This window comes from Oenanthe melanoleuca, chromosome 13, assembly GCF_029582105.1.
Source record: "Oenanthe melanoleuca isolate GR-GAL-2019-014 chromosome 13, OMel1.0, whole genome shotgun sequence".
Classification (NCBI taxonomy): Eukaryota; Metazoa; Chordata; class Aves; order Passeriformes; family Muscicapidae; genus Oenanthe; species Oenanthe melanoleuca.
Window position 1 is genome coordinate 17,532,290 of NC_079347.1, and position 18,402 is coordinate 17,550,691.

At 35.3% G+C, this 18,402-nt stretch overlaps 1 protein-coding gene across 2 annotated transcripts in view; it reads right to left on the reverse strand.

Moving 5' to 3' along the window:
• Nucleotides 1-5,100: 5,100 nt before the first annotated feature.
• GABRA1 (gamma-aminobutyric acid type A receptor subunit alpha1) overlaps nt 5,101-18,402 on the reverse strand; it is a 38,993-nt gene continuing 25,691 nt past the window's right edge. Inside the window, exons 7-10 of one of the 2 annotated variants that reach the window (XM_056502614.1) lie at nt 17,848-17,991; nt 14,408-14,560; nt 11,356-11,558; nt 5,101-7,945 (exon numbers count right to left, since the gene is read on the reverse strand). In XM_056502614.1, the coding sequence (XP_056358589.1) occupies nt 7,637-7,945; nt 11,356-11,558; nt 14,408-14,560; nt 17,848-17,991 (809 nt within the window). In that variant the 3' untranslated portion in view covers nt 5,101-7,636. The remainder of the gene's footprint in view (nt 7,946-11,355; nt 11,559-14,407; nt 14,561-17,847; nt 17,992-18,402) is intronic. The other variant, XM_056502615.1, reaches the window with a different exon arrangement.

The window sequence follows — 18,402 nt, forward strand, 5'->3', positions numbered from 1 at the left end:
AATGCCTCCTGAGACTCATTATTCACGTAATTCCCATCAAGAGGCAGTAGTAAAACAGCCTGTTGTCTTACAACTCTTGTTGTTAAGTACATTATGTTTAGTAATAAATACGTCAGCTTTTGTTACATCAGAGAATTATTATTATTTCTTATCTCCAGACATTTATAAATAAATGAATCATGTTTATTTATAAACTTCTTTCCATTTATTTCTTAAAAAATAAGTAGCTAGATAAAACTGCTTTTCTTTAGGTACAAGATTATATCTCTTGAAGCTTACTTGCTCCTTTTGAACCTAAGACTGTAACAAAATGAATATTATTGCTTTTTATATCTTTTGCTTTTCAATTAACCAAGGATGGTATTTAGGAAAAATAAAAGTTGTATTGAAAGATAATTTCTGTCAGTTTAGAATAATGTGTAAGATTATGTCACAGAATTGACTTGCTTGTTATTCCTATGCCACTATTAAGGCCTGGTATAGGAACATTACAAGAAACTTGTGTCTTAAATCTGATCAATGGTTCCGTGCAGATCTATGAAAACTCTCAATATAAATTTCAAGCTGTTACATATTTAAGAAAATATTTAGCAGCAATGTATATAATATAACCTAAAATGTCATGAAACCCATGTTTCCATGGCTTGCCACATATTTATGGCATTGTCCATGCAGCTGCAAGAGGAAGATTTTTAGCTGCATACTCTGGTAGAATTCAAACCTAGAAAAATTTTTTTAGCAGAACTTGTTGCACAATCTAATTATGTTTTTCATGTTATAATTGCTTTTAGCATCACCAATATGCTTTTAAAAGTCATTCTGTACATGGATAGAAATAATGAGGCTTTCAAAAGCATCAGGCACCTGTTTAATTCTGCTCATATCCACTTGAAAGAATTTTGTTGTTTTATTAACTAATTTGCTAGGAACAGACCAGTGCTGTTGAGGGATTGAATGATGGATGGTTAGTGACCAGCTAAAGCTATGACAAGGTCTTTTTGCTTTACCAGTTCTCTCTATTGTCCATAATGACCTTTCTTTTCTGTCTCAGTAGTCTTAAAATTATTCTTCTCTATACTGACTGGGAGTTGCAACCCAAAAATCTGTCTGTTAAAATAGTGTTAAATGGATGCAGAATTTTTGGCCCTGCAAACTTTGTTGGACAAGAAAGCCTGAGTTAGGATCAGAGGTGAATATAATCATTGTGTCCTAGGTTACAATGTAAAGATGTGCCCAAAAGTCTGTATTCTATCACCATCTGCTGAAACCAGGTGGGGCAGTGATTCTTATCTCTGTGAGAGATATCCTCTGCTAATGGGCCAGCTGTTAAAAAGCAAGTAGGGCAATGTTCTTTATCTTTCCCATCCTTCCTCCAGGAGATATCTCCTGTTAATGGGCCATTTAGTCCCAGTGCATGACTGATAAAATTCCATCATCCCACTGGGAGATGCTCCAGCCAGGGGGAGGAGCCAAGCCTTTCCTACCCAGATAAAAACTGAGATTTGGAACACCAAGGCTGCCCTTACCCACTGGTTTCCAGAGGATGAGAGCTACCAGACCTTTCTACAGGATCACTGCTACAACAAGATCACTTCATCTGGACTGTTACCACCCCCTAACAAGTGGGGTATCAGGCTGTATTCTGACTCTGTCAGTGGTTTTTCTTTAGTACTATTGCATGTATTTTATTTTTCTCTTTTTTTTTTTTTTTTTTTTTTTTTTTATTGTATTAAATTATTATATTTTTGGCTTGGAGTCTCTCACTGGTTTTATTTTCAAACCATTACACATTGATATTCAGGAACTCACTGACCAGAACACAGCTCCAATACATTTTTAGAAAGCTGCTAGTGAAGTCATGGCTGGCATCCTCTGGAACTGGAAAATAATTACCTTTTCTGCCAATCTGGCTATCTTTTGAGGGATGAGATGACATGGATGTAAAATAAGTTCTTGCAGACACGAACACTCTGGCTTTGCAGCCATTAAACATTGCATCAGTACATTCATTACTCTCATAGTTCACACTGTCCTTTAACTGCTGAAAGGGGATACATTGCTCCAGTTACCTCACTAAAGTTTTCTTTAATGAATGCTTTACATGGCTATGTTACAGCTAATGTTTGTTGTAAGGCTTCTATTTCCTGTCAAACACATGACTACCCTGAAGAATGGTGTCCCTTGCCTTTCCATGCCTGCCACAGCTCCTCAGGCAGGAAAAAGACGAAAACAGAAGCTGAGTTTTGTGTGATTTTGTACATAAACAAATTCAAAGCAAAACCCTGTCTGAAATGCATCCTGAATTATTTAAATTAAAAAATCCATCAAGAAAAAGACATAGGCTCTTATTTTATTAGGTTTAATTGAAAAATGTTAGTTTTCTTTTTTCAATTTATATGCCTACAGCAGGTCCTAATAATTGACAGTGGTTTTTTACTATGACCTCCATTGTCTTTTTCTCTGATTCAAAAGATGTATTCATTTGAAGGATTCTTGGCTAAAGTCCATTTTACTGCTTTTATAAAGTATTTAATAAAAAGATAATTTAATTTAGGAAAAAAATATTTCTTTTGTAGTTTCACTACATTTTATATTTGGTTTTAGGTAAGCATAAAAGATTTTCTTCTCTTTAATTTTTTTTTCTGGAAGTTTTTGCAATAAATTTGTTACAGTAATAAATATGGAGTAATACTACAATGGATAGCCATCCTAAAAGCTTACAAACCACCTTTTTGAAGTGTGGTTCTGCTGCTATGGGCAGTAATGGAATAGGATCTCCAAGTATATGAGGTGTTTAAGTAATTTTCATTAATTCTATGGCAGCTGAATTATTTTTTCCTATGAGGCACTGCAGGGATCTGATGCTAATCAGATGATACATGTAAAATCAAAGAGTGCAGCAAGGGCAGTGTGCTGGGCAGCCAAATCACTGCTAAACAAATTTAACATCTTGGGGCTGGTTTAGATCCTTAGGCATGTACCACTTGAGGCTGATTAAATACTGCATACACAAGGACACTTGAAAAGAAATTCACTGTGTCTGCTTGCATTCAAATGTCCTTGGCTGAAGAAAGAGTTCATCCAACACATCTTTGCTCCCTTGACAGCACATTCAGAAAAGCTGTGCCCTTTGTTGGTTGACCTGCAGTTTTTTGAGGGGAAGTATCTCCAGTCTTTGCATGAGATGCCTGTAACAGCTTTGTTGCAGGTGCAAAATCCACTCAGAGCATCTTCAAATGCCTTAAAGCACTTCAAACAAACAAATTTATCAGCATCTGTGAAGTCATCCTGCCCCTTTGGATGGGCCTATGGCCAGGGAGAATGAGCCTACAGAAACTTGTCATTTCAAGGCTTTTACCTCTCTAGTTGTATTTGACATGGTTTGTAATTGGATGGAACATGACAGCAGCAGCTTGACAAGCTGACACTTCACTTGCAAAATTCATCTCCTAGGACTGTAAACACATTTTTATTTAAGATACATCATGTTTATGCAAAGCAGAAGGATTTTTTTTCTTCAGTGGATCTGAGGAGATCTAGCATTTCTATATTTTAAAGTATGACTGATATTTATATTTTAAAAGTATGACTTTGCCCAGTTAATTTATTTGGATGGTCATTCAAATACAAAGCACAGGCTGAAAGAAGTTATCTTATTACTTGCTCCTTGAAGCATGTGTGACTCATTTTCCAAGCATTAGGGTTTTCATAAGTTATTATTATTTATCATATGGATGAAAAATAGAAGATAGAAAGAAAATCAGGTTTTTCAGGTCCTAAAGTCTAAGAGAAAGAATTTCATTAGAAAAGTCATTGGTGGTGTTAAAATGGTTCTCTAAGAAAGTCCTGCAGTAGCTTCTAGGGATGATTCAAGGCAAACTGAAGGAGTTTCTGTTGATGTAATATCAGAACAGAGAACTCCTGTGTCAGGTGTCGTGTGGACTGTCTGGTGGCTGTGAATCTGTCCCCTGATGTGGCTGTTCTTCCACACTGTCAAACTAAATAGTATTATTTTTTTCCTCAAATCTTGTTGCCTCTAGACATTTTGACTCATTTTTACTTAAAATTCTGCCTAAAAATGTCTGAGTAATGACAAAGATGTGAGAATCCCCATGTATGCTCTGCATCTGGCATGTGAACATAGGAGGTGGGTGTTCAAACAGTTTCTTCACCATCCTCTTCCAGAAGGGCCCATGTGGGTTTTCATAGGGATTCATCCCTTTGGAGTCAGTTGTGGGAGGCAAGGAACAGGGATTCAGACTGCATTATCCTCATTTAAAATAGGGGCAGCATAATAAATCAAGAGAATAGGAGTCCTTCCAGGCTTTCCTTCCATTTTGAAGAATCTTTCTGTAGGACTCATGTTTGAGAACACTATGAATATTGTTGTATACAAATATATGCTTATTTCAGCCTTTTAGATCCTCATAATCTTTGTGTCTATACATGTCTCCCTACAGAAGACCACAAGCCTTGCTTTCCATGATAATTTCCAAGAAAGTTTGAGGACTGAATGCACTGGAATGACTTTTCTTCTCTCCTTTTTCTATTTGGGAAAGAAAAAGGAGCTGAAAACTAAAATTTTTGAGGTATACATATCTTGTTTGAAAGCTATCCCTACAACTATTTTAATAAGTAAAATACTATTTTATACAGCCTAAGGTTCTTTTCTAACAGTCTCTCTTAGATCTGTGTATTTATTTAACCAGTTAAATCTTTAGCTTAAATAGTAATATTTTTACTCTCAATCTCTGGTTTATCTGCCATTTTGCCTGGGAGAAAATGCATTTTATTTTGTTCCTACCTTGTATGAGCTAATGTTGTGGTACAAAACCTTAACAATTGTTCATCTGATGCAATTAATTGCCTTACTGGATATACATGCTACAGAGTGAACTATCTTTTCTGAATGTCAAATCAGATTTGGGAAACATTCCTGTTATATTGGTCCCTGGAAAACACTGGACAGAAAATCACATCTATTAAAACTGTATTCATTACCAAATCCAAGGAAACAAAGTTTTTGAGTGAATAGTAGCTAATCAAGCAATGTGTCATAAAAGACAGTAACTAAAGAAAACCAAAGTAAAACATTCACTTGCATTATTGAACATTTTTAGCTTTATTATTATAATAGAATTACAGTCTGACATAAAATAAAGAGCTTTTGCTAAACTCTGTAAAGCAATACATGCTTCTGCCATAAACAACCTCTATTAGATTTAGGTTTTATTGCCACATCACTGCACTGAGGTGCAATAAACATTCAATGTCATCTTTTTAAAATTATCTCAGGAGTAAACAGAAACTCTCCTCTATAAGAGTGTATCATTATTTTCAAGGAAGACTTACTATTATTACATGGTTTAGCAAAGCATTGTAAAAAAGCTACATAGAGAATACCTTGTCTTTGATAAAGTGTGCAGTCAAGTTTATACAGTATAATACTATTGGCATAGACTAACTAAGAGGTGATATAATGCAATCATTGCATAGCAAAAAGCAGACTAGTTAAGTAATATTCACATCTAGTGTGCAAAATGCAGACCAAAAGGTAGCTATGAACTGCTGGAAAGATAAAATGCCCTAAATGAACACACTAGTTTAACGCCAAAAATAACAAGATAAACAAGTACACAGAAGTTAAAGAGCCATAGTTTATTTTTTTCTATACATATATCTACACATTATACCAGAGATGGAACATCCCCTTGTAAATAAGATCCAATCAGATAACTTATTAAGTTCAGACAGGACTAAATGTTAGACAATGAAGCATTAAAAAAAGAAAAAAAAATAAACCTCTAAATCAGACATTAAATATTTCCTTTTGTAGATAGAGAATGTCAACCTTTTGATTTATTAAGAGTTTAGAAATCACTGCCTATTAAACTTGACTCTCAGGAGTTGTTTCTCTAGAGGCTCATGTAGCATGTTTCAAAATCTATTCAATAGCATAAATTATATTTTTTTAATTGATTCCTGCAAATATCCACCATTCTTCCAATCTCTTTGAAAAAACTTTATCTGAAAGTTTATTTCTAAGAGTTAGCAGTAACTAGTATCTAGTAGATATCAATAGACACTGACTGGAATTTTTTTAAAGGGAGCACAATACCTGCAAAATGGACATCTTGTATTTAAAGCCCTTACATATTGTTCCTACAAATATATTGCTACAGTAAAAATGAAATGTAGTAAGTTTGCTCAATAAAATCTGTTTTCCTGTACATTCTTTTATGTATGACTTCTTTGTATTTAATGCTACATATATTACATCACTTATTGTAACAGTTATGTTTCAGCAAATATAGCAGTAATATACAGATGAACTTCTGTCTTAACAAATATTTCACCCTTTTTACCTACCAAATATAATCCCATACTTTAGTGTTTATGCATGACCTGAGCAGACCAGTCATTAATCTGATAGTATACATTGGATGACATTGTCAAATTGCAAGCTGCTGTACACTTAACCACTTTACAAATGGAATAAATTCCAAGCACTTTCTGCTTTTTTTTGGTAAGCTTTCCAGTACCACTGATTTATTTTTTCCTTTAACTCAGGCTCTAAATATGTTTTATTGAGCATTTAATAACATATTAGAGCTAAGAGGTGAATCCTACACGTTTTAAGAACATAAATTTAAAAAAGTAAAAAAATGTACAATCTCATGCTGCATATTTACAGATATTATTTAAATACTATATTTTATCTTTCTGCTATTCATAAATCTCAGTCTAAAGCTTCTTTTAATGTATCATTTTATAAAAGAATACATTCAACATATCTAGAGCTTGCAAAAAATTTGTTTGTTTTTTTATTTAACTCTCTAAAACATAGTGATGAATAAAAGCTATCTTTAAAGCATCCAGGAATTGTTTGGATTACACAGGTGATAGTAGAAATTTGGGATCTGCACTTGGTTGTGCAACTAGTTTTAAATCTAGTCTAGTGACAACTCAATGCTTAGAACAAGCTTGCAGTAAGAGAGCAGATTAAAGCATTTGTTACCATTAGATCTTATGTGCTATACAGTGACAAACTGTACCTAGAGTGAGTAGATTTCCTTTCTCATTAAAGACTATTTAATATTATAAGCCAGGTAGTTTGGAACATAGAAGAAAAAATGGATTAGGAAAATACCATATCTTATGGAATTCAGCAAATGGAAAGCTTTACATCCTTGAAAAGATTATAAACAGTGGCTGAATAAATAATATAGTCTAGGATGTGCATCAGGAATGTCATAAAGAGTATTTCCCCCCCTCCCCTCCCTACAATCTTCTGAATAAAAATATCTTTTTCATATACATATACACTATCTTTTGGGGATATTCAGTACTAAGCTTGCTACAAATGGGTTTTTTGTTTGTTTTTTTTCCACTCTCCCGTCACTCTACAACTCTTTTCCATTTCCAAAATCACTTTTCCAAAGCATATAGTTTAAAATGTTCACTCCCTCACACACAGGTTTTTTAAATATACAGATATATTTTACCTTTTGCTAACTAAAGAAACCTTTGTTTTCTTTAAGACAGAGGCAATGAAGCGAATGGGAATTACCGTATGTGAAAAAGGGAAGCAATTCCCAGAGCAAAAGACAAAACAGAACTATATGAATAAATGACATTATTGATGTGGAGTTTGAACTTTTAGCTGGGGCTCCCTGTTTAGGTAGGTAGCCCAGTAGACTAAGTTAAAGATTCCAAAAAGCAAAGGGAAGGCTATTCTTGATAACCGATCGATTTTGCTGACGCTGTTAAAAGTTTTCTTGGGTTCTACAGGTTTTGTTTCTGGCTTCACTTCTTTGGGCTCAATTGTTGCACTTTTAGCAATGGTTGCCAGCCCAGGGTCCCTTGCAATATTAGGGGTGTAGCTCGTAGCTGCAGCTGTGTATGTGTTGTTTTTCTTGATGAGAGGATCTTTCACTTTCTTTGGCTGAAGAAAGAAGAAATATTTCATTCTCAATACCTTCTCAACAGATGTAATTATGTGACATTTTGCAATTAATTGAATTCATACCACAAAGTGTAATAAGCTGTAAGAGAGAAGTTAGTTCTGGATATATAACTCATGCAAAATATTTAGGTGACAATAAAAACAAAATAATCCTCCATTTGTATTACTTGTATTAGGTAAACCAAATAAGATGATAGATAAAAATAATGAGACTAGGCTCACTGGCAAAATCAGCTTTAGTGATAATCAGCAGTGACAAACCACTCATAGTTTGATATTCCCAAGAACAACTGTTTCCCTTGATCAGAACAAAAATTTAAAAGATGCTGAATTCTTAATGTAGCCTTTCAACCTTAGGAAAAATATTGTGATATGAAGAGTTTAAACATAATTTATACACAAAAATGCACACCACATTATCATGTAACCATGCACTAAAGGAGTGGTTTATTCAATCAGATGCAAACCTGTCAGTATTCTACTCACTGGTGGTTTACACAAAGGCAGATGCATTATGGATTAGGAACTTAATATTCTTGTTTGAATCTTAAAATTGGATCATAATGGCTGAAATGGCACTCCATATGCAAAGACTTTAATGTCTGTATGATTTTTTCATCCACTTACTTATATTGCTAAAGCAAGAATATATTGAATTTCTTTTAGGGGAGGAGGACTTACTGAGCTTGCTTAAACTTACTTTATCCCTAGCTCCTTTTATTTTCTAGTATTCTATTTTTAGGATCTAGTTGTAGGAAAAAAATTGTATTTTAACATCTGGGCATACCAGTTAGAATTTAACTGTCTTATTTTCTGGCAGACCAAACCCTTTCTATCCACTACCCAAGAATAAACACAGAAGAGAGATGTAGTGGGTCATTAAGAAGGTGTAAGAATTCCTTCAATTATCAGAAAAAAAACCCAACAACAAAACATACAGTGAAAACCTATTCCAACAGCATCGAAAAATCTTCAGGCAGTATTTCCCACAAAAAAAGAAAAGGCAAATGTTATCTATTTTATCCTCTTGGGATGGGGAAAGATATTGTTGAAGAGAAAATATCAGTAGAATTTAATCTATTATGGCATTTCACAAGACAGCAAATACAATTCTATGTTTTCAAGAAGCAGCTGTCCCAGGGAGGCAATATTTTTTATGTGGTCACAGTACTTTTAATGACAGATCAACTATAAGTTAATAGCTCCTTTGACACCCTAATAACGTAGTTTTGATAAAAAAACTCTTGTTCAAGACATGAACATTTCAGGGAGTGGACAGACTCCACATGAACAGGAAACAAAGCTGCAAAAGCCTGAGGGCAAGTGGGGAGATACTTGTGGAGGAACATACTGGAAGGAAATGTAGGCTCAAATGTTAAAATTATGCCACTTATTAAGAAAAGGGCTTCACCTAATGATGTAGATGTGCTTTAATTCATGGCAATAAAATTCTTAGCTTCAGGCCACGAAAAAGCTTCAATCTTTGGAACAAACAGGTTAAAAAAATACAGCAGAAAAAGGGCATGTCAGGTTTTTTGTATGGTTGATTGGTTGGTGTGGAGTTTTTGGGGGATTTTTTGGATGTCCATTTTTTCCCCTCCCAAGCAGGGGTTGCTAAATGTGAAGGCAGTCCTGTTTGCTTTTCAATCAGATACTCTGGTGAGCAGCAATAAATCCAGCAGACAAAGAGCAACTTCACTGAAGTCTCAGAGGAAACCCTTTCAATAGATTGGAATGTCATTAGAAATCTGATCCACAGAAAACTCTGACATCAGCCTGGGTTTTAATATTTCATGTGAAATTCAACTTCATGAAAAAGCAATATGACAGCTAATTAGAGCTCTAAGTTTGATTAAGCTGTGATGCTCTGGTCATCATGAGCTTGCCTTGCTCACTTTTCCTCACTGCAGAAAACTCACACCACCAGGTACCAGCAAATGCCACATAAAGCCCCTTACCTGCCAATGAGCACAAAGTCATAAATCTTGCAATGTTTTAAACAATGTTTATTTGTGTAGGGCTTTTTTTAGAATGTAATTTTCTTTGTGACAAATGAAACAGCTCATTATAGTAACTACATTACAAGGGAGGATAAATTAGCAAGGCAATATTTAATATTTAAGGATAGGGTTCTATCAATGCAGTTCATTTTTATAGCAAATGTCATGAAAATGGGAAAACAAAAAATCAAAGAATTTATTTTCAGTGAAAGTATCATCAATAAATGAAAACTCAACATTCAGCAGCAGTTGTGCAGCTCATTATTGTAAGTTTGTTTTGTTACTTTACTCATTTGTTTTACAATATTTTTGTAGTAGTTTTGTATAAATGTCCTAATTCAATTTGGAAGGTTTTTTTCACTGACTTATGCAACTAATATACATAAATAATATATACATGTATAATTCTGAATTAAAAACATACCTTTGCATACCAGTGAGTCACACCTGCTCCTCCAAATACCTGCTCTGTTGAATCTCTAGTCTATGAATGTTCATGATCACCAGTTCAGCAAGTTAACTCAACTGAATGAGCTGCTCACAGAAGCAGCTGACATGGTAACTCATAGAAACTTCTCTTTCATCTCCTAAATGTCTTCAACAGTTTCTTGAAGCCCCTGTGGTTTATGGACCAGGTCTGATCCCAGACCAAAAGGAATCAGTGTGAGTTTTCTCTAGTGTGTTTAGGGGAGTACAGATCAGGATTGCACACTCCCAGCACAGCTTTCAATTCCTTCCTCTAAACAAACAAATTTTAACTATTGCTAAGGAAGGAAAAAGAATTCCTGTGATCATTTATTTGGTCATGATGATAGAATTTCATCATGAATTTCATGTTGGGGAACACTGTACCTTGGGAACTGTTAAATACTGCAGCCACAAGATTTTTTTCCCTACGTTTGCACTGAGGCATCCATACTTGTTCAAACAGAAAAAATTAATTGCTTTCCCTTAAAATAAGACACATTCATCTTTTTTTTTCTGCTCAGCTGCAGAAGTCAAAATCTCAGTAGAATATTTCATTATTAATACCATTAAGTATCACTATGTCAGAGGTAGTATTTAGGCATTAAATGTCTAATCATGGTATAGGAATGCTGTATGTGGACAGAGGAGGGAAAAGAAGAAATAAGTGTTTTACTCATCGGAATTTTGCACAGAGTGAGCAGAAGTCAAAATCTCAGTAGAATATTTCATTATTAATAGCATTAAGTATCACTGTGTCAGAGGTAGTATTTAGGCATTAAATGTCTCAGTGATCATGGCACAGGGATGCTGTATGTGTACAGGGCAGGAAACTGAATAAATAAGTGTTTTTCTCATGGGAATTTTGCACAGTGAGCAGGCGTGGCTGAGCGAGCCCCCTCGGGAGGGCACGGGCAGAGTTACCTTCTCCGGGACGACGCTCTTGCCGTCCCAGGCGTAGCCCCTCTTGGTGAAGTAGTTGACGGTGGCGAACTCGATGAGCGCGGAGAAGACGAAGGCGTAGCAGACGGCGATGAACCAGTCCATGGCCGTGGCGTACGCCACCTTGGGCAGCGAGTTCCTGGCGCTGATGCTCAGCGTGGTCATGGTCAGCACCGTGGTCACTCCTGCAAAGCAAACAGTTCGTGTCTCCTCGCTGCTTCCTTCCCAGCCTTTTCTGCACCCCCTGGTTCCTACACACCTGAGTTCAGTCCCTAATGAAGATACCAGGTTTCAAGTTCTGTGCAAAACTTGAAATGATTTTCAAAAAATTTTTATGCTTCTATTCTTTGATGTTATTATAGCTATTATATATTATAATTATATAATTATATATTATAATTATATATGTTATAATTATTATTATATACTATTTTTAAAGCTGGAATGGAAATATAATTTGTGAACTACTTCTCCTGGTATTTGAAGGGTTTTGTTGCCCTGCAAATTGCACTACAGATGTAACAATTTAGCAACTTTAGCTCTTTCTTGCAGCAGTTCTGAGATACTTAGAAAACTAAAAAAAAACTTGTTTCAGCTTATTTGGGATATTATTTCGAAGATATATTCAAGGGTGTTATATTTCAGGCTATGGAAGAGCAGCAAAAAGGATAATGCAGCTTAGTTCCTCGTGTAATGGAGAAGCAAAAGTGAGAGCTTTATTTAAAAAAAACACTATAGTTATATATATATATATAGTTTGTGCAAAACAGAGTAGAAAAGACTCATTGGTCCAAGAAGGCAACACCTCTTTGAAAACATGCTTTCTGCAGAACATCATGCCTCCAGCAGGTGTTTAATGATTGCTATAATTTCCTGTCCTTGAGCAGCCTGAGAAAGGGCTGCTTTCTTAGTTCCCAGCAATGACAAAAGGGCACCAAGATTTATGTGTTATTTCATTTTTTTGAATTGATGGTTATACAGATTTCTGTCCCTTTATTCACTGACACCCTGAACATAGCAAGGATTTTATGTAAGAATGACAAGGTAATTTCATTTCTCATATCAGAGCTTCTCACTGCTGAACCTTTCCTCTTTCCTGGCCCCAGAGAGCAAGCAGGACTGTCCTGAATTCACTCTGCTTGCAGCTGTTTGGAAAAACGAATCTCCGAGTGCACACAAGATATTTACATCAAATCACATGCCCACAAGTTACCTTGACAACTGCACTGTCATGTCTTGGATGTGCCTGGCAAGTTCATCTTCACTGCAGTGAGTGTCAGTGGGGATGAACAGTGGTCTAAAATAGATCAGTTAATGAACAACATACTTACGTGGCAGTGTGAAGAGCTTGAGTTATTAGTGCCTAATGAGGAAGCAATTTCTCTTTCCTGAGATGCAACCTAATGTTTTCTTTGACTTATTACTAGTGAGATTATGTTTCTCTTACTTAGCAGCAGAAGAAAGACTTATAGCTTCTACTATCTGTGGTACTAAGTGGGCTAAAAGAGGAGTGTATATATCTGTGTGTATATTCATTCATGTGAGATGTTCTGAGACTGTTTCACTGCCATTTTGAAATGAAAAAGCCAACTTGACACATAATGATGGAGTAAACCCAAGAGTATTTACTAAATAACTGGCTTCTAAAAGAAAAAATGAGAAGCTTATGGGTCCTTGAGCCTGTGAAGATAGCAGCTTGAAAATTGTGCAGTATCATATATTATCCCTTGAGACTAGGAAATTCTGTTCTCCATCTAATGACAGTGAAGTACAGCATTTCAAACTGATGATCAGGCATTTCTTTTCTAATTGTATGTGCAAAAAGAGGTAAAATACTTACAATTTCAATAGCTTTGACTATAAAAGTCCCTAGCAGAGTTCTCAGCAAAGCTGATGTTAAAAATTCAGAATTAGTTTTAGCTGCCAATCTAAACAATATTATGTAAATCAAATTTAATTATACTGTAGTCTAAACCACTGTTCTGTGGTTTAGAACATGCACATGTTTAAGCACATCTGTATATCAACAGAAAGCCACTGCTTGGTTCAGAAGGTGTAAGGATATGCAAGTTTTGATTGATTTCCTCAGAAACTGGGAAGCTAAAGCACAGCTGTGCAGGGTGCAAGAAAAGATCCACAAAAATAGCTCTTGTTCAAGAAGAGCTTCAGAGGCTGCATTTCTCAACAGTGACTCTCTGGCTTTGCCATGTTCAGCATAAATTCTCTTTGGCAAAGCCAGAGGGCCCAAAGCAAAATGGGTGTCAAAGCAGCTTGGCTGGGAGTGCTTCTGCCTCCTGCCAAAGGTGCTCAGCAGCCCCATCTGGATATCACCAAAGACTAGGTCACATAGCAGAAACCTCAGGTTCTAGCTTTCCTAAATGAAAATTTCTTTAATTTTTCTTTTCTTTGTTTTTTTGGGGTTTTTTTAGTTGTTTTTTTTTTTTTTTTTTTTTTTTTTTTTTTAATATGTGCTTGGCTTTGGTTCATATCTCCAAAGAATATGAAATAATATAAGACTTTTACAATAAGAATTTGCAAGCAGTGGATAACCCTAAGGACCAGCTGTATAAACCTGAGAATCTTTTAGATTGCCTTCTCACTGCATTCCTTGAGTACATGTATTCACTGCTGTAAGCACAATAAATTGCTGCTAATCTCAACAGTAGCCTGTAAAAGGGATTAAGGAAAAAAAAAGTAAGAATTTTCAGAGGGCCTAAAGGTGTCAGATGATGGCTACCCATTGATTAAAGCCTTTCTGATGATCCCATGATTCATGTTATTGCCACTGTCAGATATATTTTATTCATAATCTGATTGCTTGAAGTATTTTCAGGTTTCTTTTTACATTCAATTCAAAATAGTTTGAAAGCTTTGGACCCATATCTTCACAATAAGATTTTTTAGTTCCTGTGTGCTGCAGCACATCCAGATTCCCACTGTTCTCCAACACCACGTCACACACAGCCACTTTACCATAACATTTCTGAAACCCAGGTGCCTCATGATTGCCAGGAGGTTCATAGGTCCTGCTTACCAAAGACAGTTCTTGCTGGAACAGATTCTCTGTTAAGCCAGAAGGACACCTGTGACAGTATCACTGTCATGATGCAAGGCAGGTAGGTCTGGATGACAAAGTAACCAATCTTCCTCTTCAAATGAAAATGTGTAGTCATAACAACATATTCCCCTAAAACCAAGAAAAACAGAAGATTAAAACTTTTATTAATCAGATGTCTTTGTAGGGAGTTATTTTTGCATTACATTCACCCCTATTATAAAATAGAAGACCTCAAATGAAAATAAGTCAGCTCTGAAGAAAACACTTAATAAACCTGGTGGGTTTTTAAGTTTTTCTCTAATAAAAAAAAAACTAGACATTTCTGGGAAATGTTAATTAAATTTACATATTTTCATCTCTGCTGAGTAGTGAATGAAAGTCTGCATTAACTGGTGGCTGTTTAAAGCTCTTGTAGAAGGTCTTTTTCCATTAGAAGATTAAAAGCCACAACAGCATAGCCCTGCAAACATCATCTAAAGACTAAATCAAGACAGCCTCCCAAAAGTGTTTCTGCTGGGCCAAGATTAAGATGTAATTGCTGATAGGATGGTTTTTGCATTACCAGTGTCAGTGCTTTATGTACTCTGAAGTGTCCCTGTTCTGCTGATTTAGTACCATAGTAAGTTATTATTCTCTCTGAAATAAATTATTACAACAAGAATAACACACAATATTTTCATTAGCACTAATGCTTTTGGAGGTACAAAATTGCATGAGCTGGGTACTCCTCATGTAATGAAAATTAATTGGTTTTTTTACATAAATAAATTTTATTTATATTTTAATAATAAATATATATATTTAATATTCTAATATACTTGTCATTCCATAAACCTTTCTTGCCTGAGGAGCAAATTATGCTCATTTTCAGATCATTATTTATATAATTGTAAATGGATTTTGGAGAATAGTATATTCTCCAAAGATTGAAAAACCCATTGCTTTGATGGTTTTGGTTTTGTTTTGGGTTGGGGTTTTTCTGGTTTTTTTTTTTTGGCCTTTTTTGTGGGGGTTTTGGGGGCTTTTTTGTTTGGTTGTTTTTTTTTACTGGGCTGATTCTTCTTATTATGCAATAAACATCTTAGGAATGAAACAAGTAGATGTAACTGAATGAAAACTTCTGTCTAGATTAGAGATTATGTGAAATTACTGTAGTACTATTTTAAAATGTAGGCAGCTGGAAGAAGAAAACTGTTCTTGTACAGGAAAAGCTTAAACTTGATTGAAAAACTACATGTAGACATTGACTGCTTATGCACAGAGCATGTCAAATGCCCATTTCTGTACTGTAGAGTCCAGAAGAACATTCATTTGAGCAATCTTGCTCAATTTCTAACCCCAAGGAAAGCTTATTTATAAGATGTGACAATACTCTTTCAATATAAAAGACAGTAGAAAAGGGGAGAAAGAGGATAAATTTTAAATTGAGAGGTAAAGCAAAGAATATACAAGGACATTTTTTTTATTTTAAAAACAGGAGTGGCTGAAGTACAGTGGGAATTATTACTTGAATTTTGCTCACCTTTCTTTAACTTTGACTGAAACAAACTCCTCCTCCTCTGTACCAGAGATTATGATCTTACAAAAGGTGCCAGTCTTAGCTAGGAGAGCCAATAGTTTAATTTTATCTACTTAAAATATGACATGGGAAACTATTTTAATGCAATCAGATATAGAATGTGCACAACAGTATGCCAGAATTAATTCAGTGATTGTAGATGGCAAGCTAAGAATACAGAGTGAACACAGCACTGTACTCTGGAGCTTTATTTAGCTGCCTAAATTATCAAAGTATTTTTAACCTCTGGAAAATGAGAACAAGATCCAAGACATAAAGGCAATTAAAAAGACAGGGATTTCTAGTCTATTAAGCACTGCAGCAGGTCTGAGCTGGGAGTCAGATAAAGGTATTGCTGGGAGGAGTGAATATACTTAATACATAAAATATGCTGGGATGAAGATGTTGTCTAGATGCTGAAAAACAGTACAAAGAACTAAATGGAATAGTTACCAAAACTAAAACCAATCCCATTAGAGAATCTTTTTAGTATTTACAAATTTACAATCGTTTTTAATTTCTACCTGATAAGAATGCACAGCTGTGGAAGAAACATATTTATTGCTTGCAAATTCATTGTCTCAAAGGAAAATTCTTCATTATTTGCTTTAACTTCATAGATAACAATGGTAAAGAGTTTCCTCAGGTAGAAAAAGGAGGCAGAATTCAAATCTTTGAAGTAGCATGGGCAAAACAAATTGTTTGTTTCTTCATGGAACTGCATAAAGAAATCTTAAGCTTATGGTTCGGTTCTGTTTGAAAATTTCTTGTCTGCCCTTCTTAGCAGTTCATAGCACAACTCAGTGCTCAGCAATGGGAGCAGTTGTGTTGATGCTGCTCTCACACAAAGTTCCTATTACTGTCATACCACTTACTTTTATTTTATATCAACTGAGCAGAAGCTTCCAAGCTGTAACCTAGAAACTTGTCTGTGAGAGCTTTTCTTGGCTTAATAGAGCACATGAATATATTTTAACAAGCAAAATAAAAAATTCACACACAAATTACAGTTCACCTTAAAGTAACTCACTTTCCCTTAAATGTTCATTGACTTTAACAGCAACACATTAGGAAATTTGGTTTATTCAGTTAAGAGTCACAATGTTGGGTGTATCCAAAGCAATACAACCACTTGACCTGAAGCAGTGCTGCTTTTGGTCAATGGACAAGTCAATCTGGTCATGCCCAGTGCTCAGCTTCTTACTGTATTTAGATCACCTGAATTGTTAGAAAATAAACTTTTAAAAATTTATATATTGAAACAAGCACTCTGTGAAGTTAAAAAATAAGGGGCTGTAGCCAGCTTCAAGTTACAGGTATATCATACTATAAATGTCAGCTGTATTTCTGCATCCCATTAAATTTTTGGAGTTAAAGCTGGTGCAAGAATTAAAGGAAATCATGTTTGGGTGTTTCAGATGGTTTTGAGTTTGATGACAGTTTTTTTTTTATTCTCTAAATACTTCCTTGAGAAACTAAGTATTTGCTTTTAGTGACTTCACTGCCTCCAGAAATGTGATCTTTGAGGATTCATATTGTTATGCTATTTTTATCAGCCTATATAGTAAGCAGATAATATGAGAAGAACATGAGGAGTGCTTCTTTATTACATAAATTATTGGTTTTTCTGGCTAGATCTGACACTGTAGGAAGCCTTTTAATTGTTCAAATATTTTTACCACCAGCTGAAGTAGGAAAACAATTCCAGGCTGTATTATCTTTTCAGAGTCATGTTTTCCTAATCTGAAGTACCTATATCACAATTTACCCCTCACTCTTATGTGTCTGTATTTTTTAACCCTGCTCTGAATTACATCTTGACAGTTAAATATCACCCTTCCAATGTTTTTTCCCAGACCTGTACTGGACTGCACGATTCCAGAGTCCACAGTTTGTCCAAGCAGATCGTACTGGTTCAGCCGAGATCCATCTTCAGCCACAACCACTGACCTTGCTGGTTCCCTTGTCCACTCATACACAACCTCTGCTCTGGTATAAGCATCTGATTGAAGAGAAACACATTGCATTTCAGCTTTGCACTCTCTGCTGCCTGATGGCTTTGTCAGAACAATGTTTTGAGCAGTAGTTTGAATATTTAATTCTCTTTAATTATCTGTGGAATCCCACAACTATCTTACTGAAATTTATCTATAGGAATAGCAATTGATTTTTACAAAATAGCTAAATATCTGCTGTAGGATTAAGGTTGGTCCTCCATGGCATGAAAATATTTTTCTCTCATGTATTTCCTGCCTGTTCAAAGAAGTGAGAGTGAGAAGTGGAATTTCATGAACATGCAAGAACCCCAACACTTTCTGTAACTTCTAGCTATTGAAAAGAAAGATGAGGCCCAGAATTTCCAGTTTTTCATTGTGTGATGTTGTCTGGGCCTCTGAAAGTCCTTCTCAGAGTG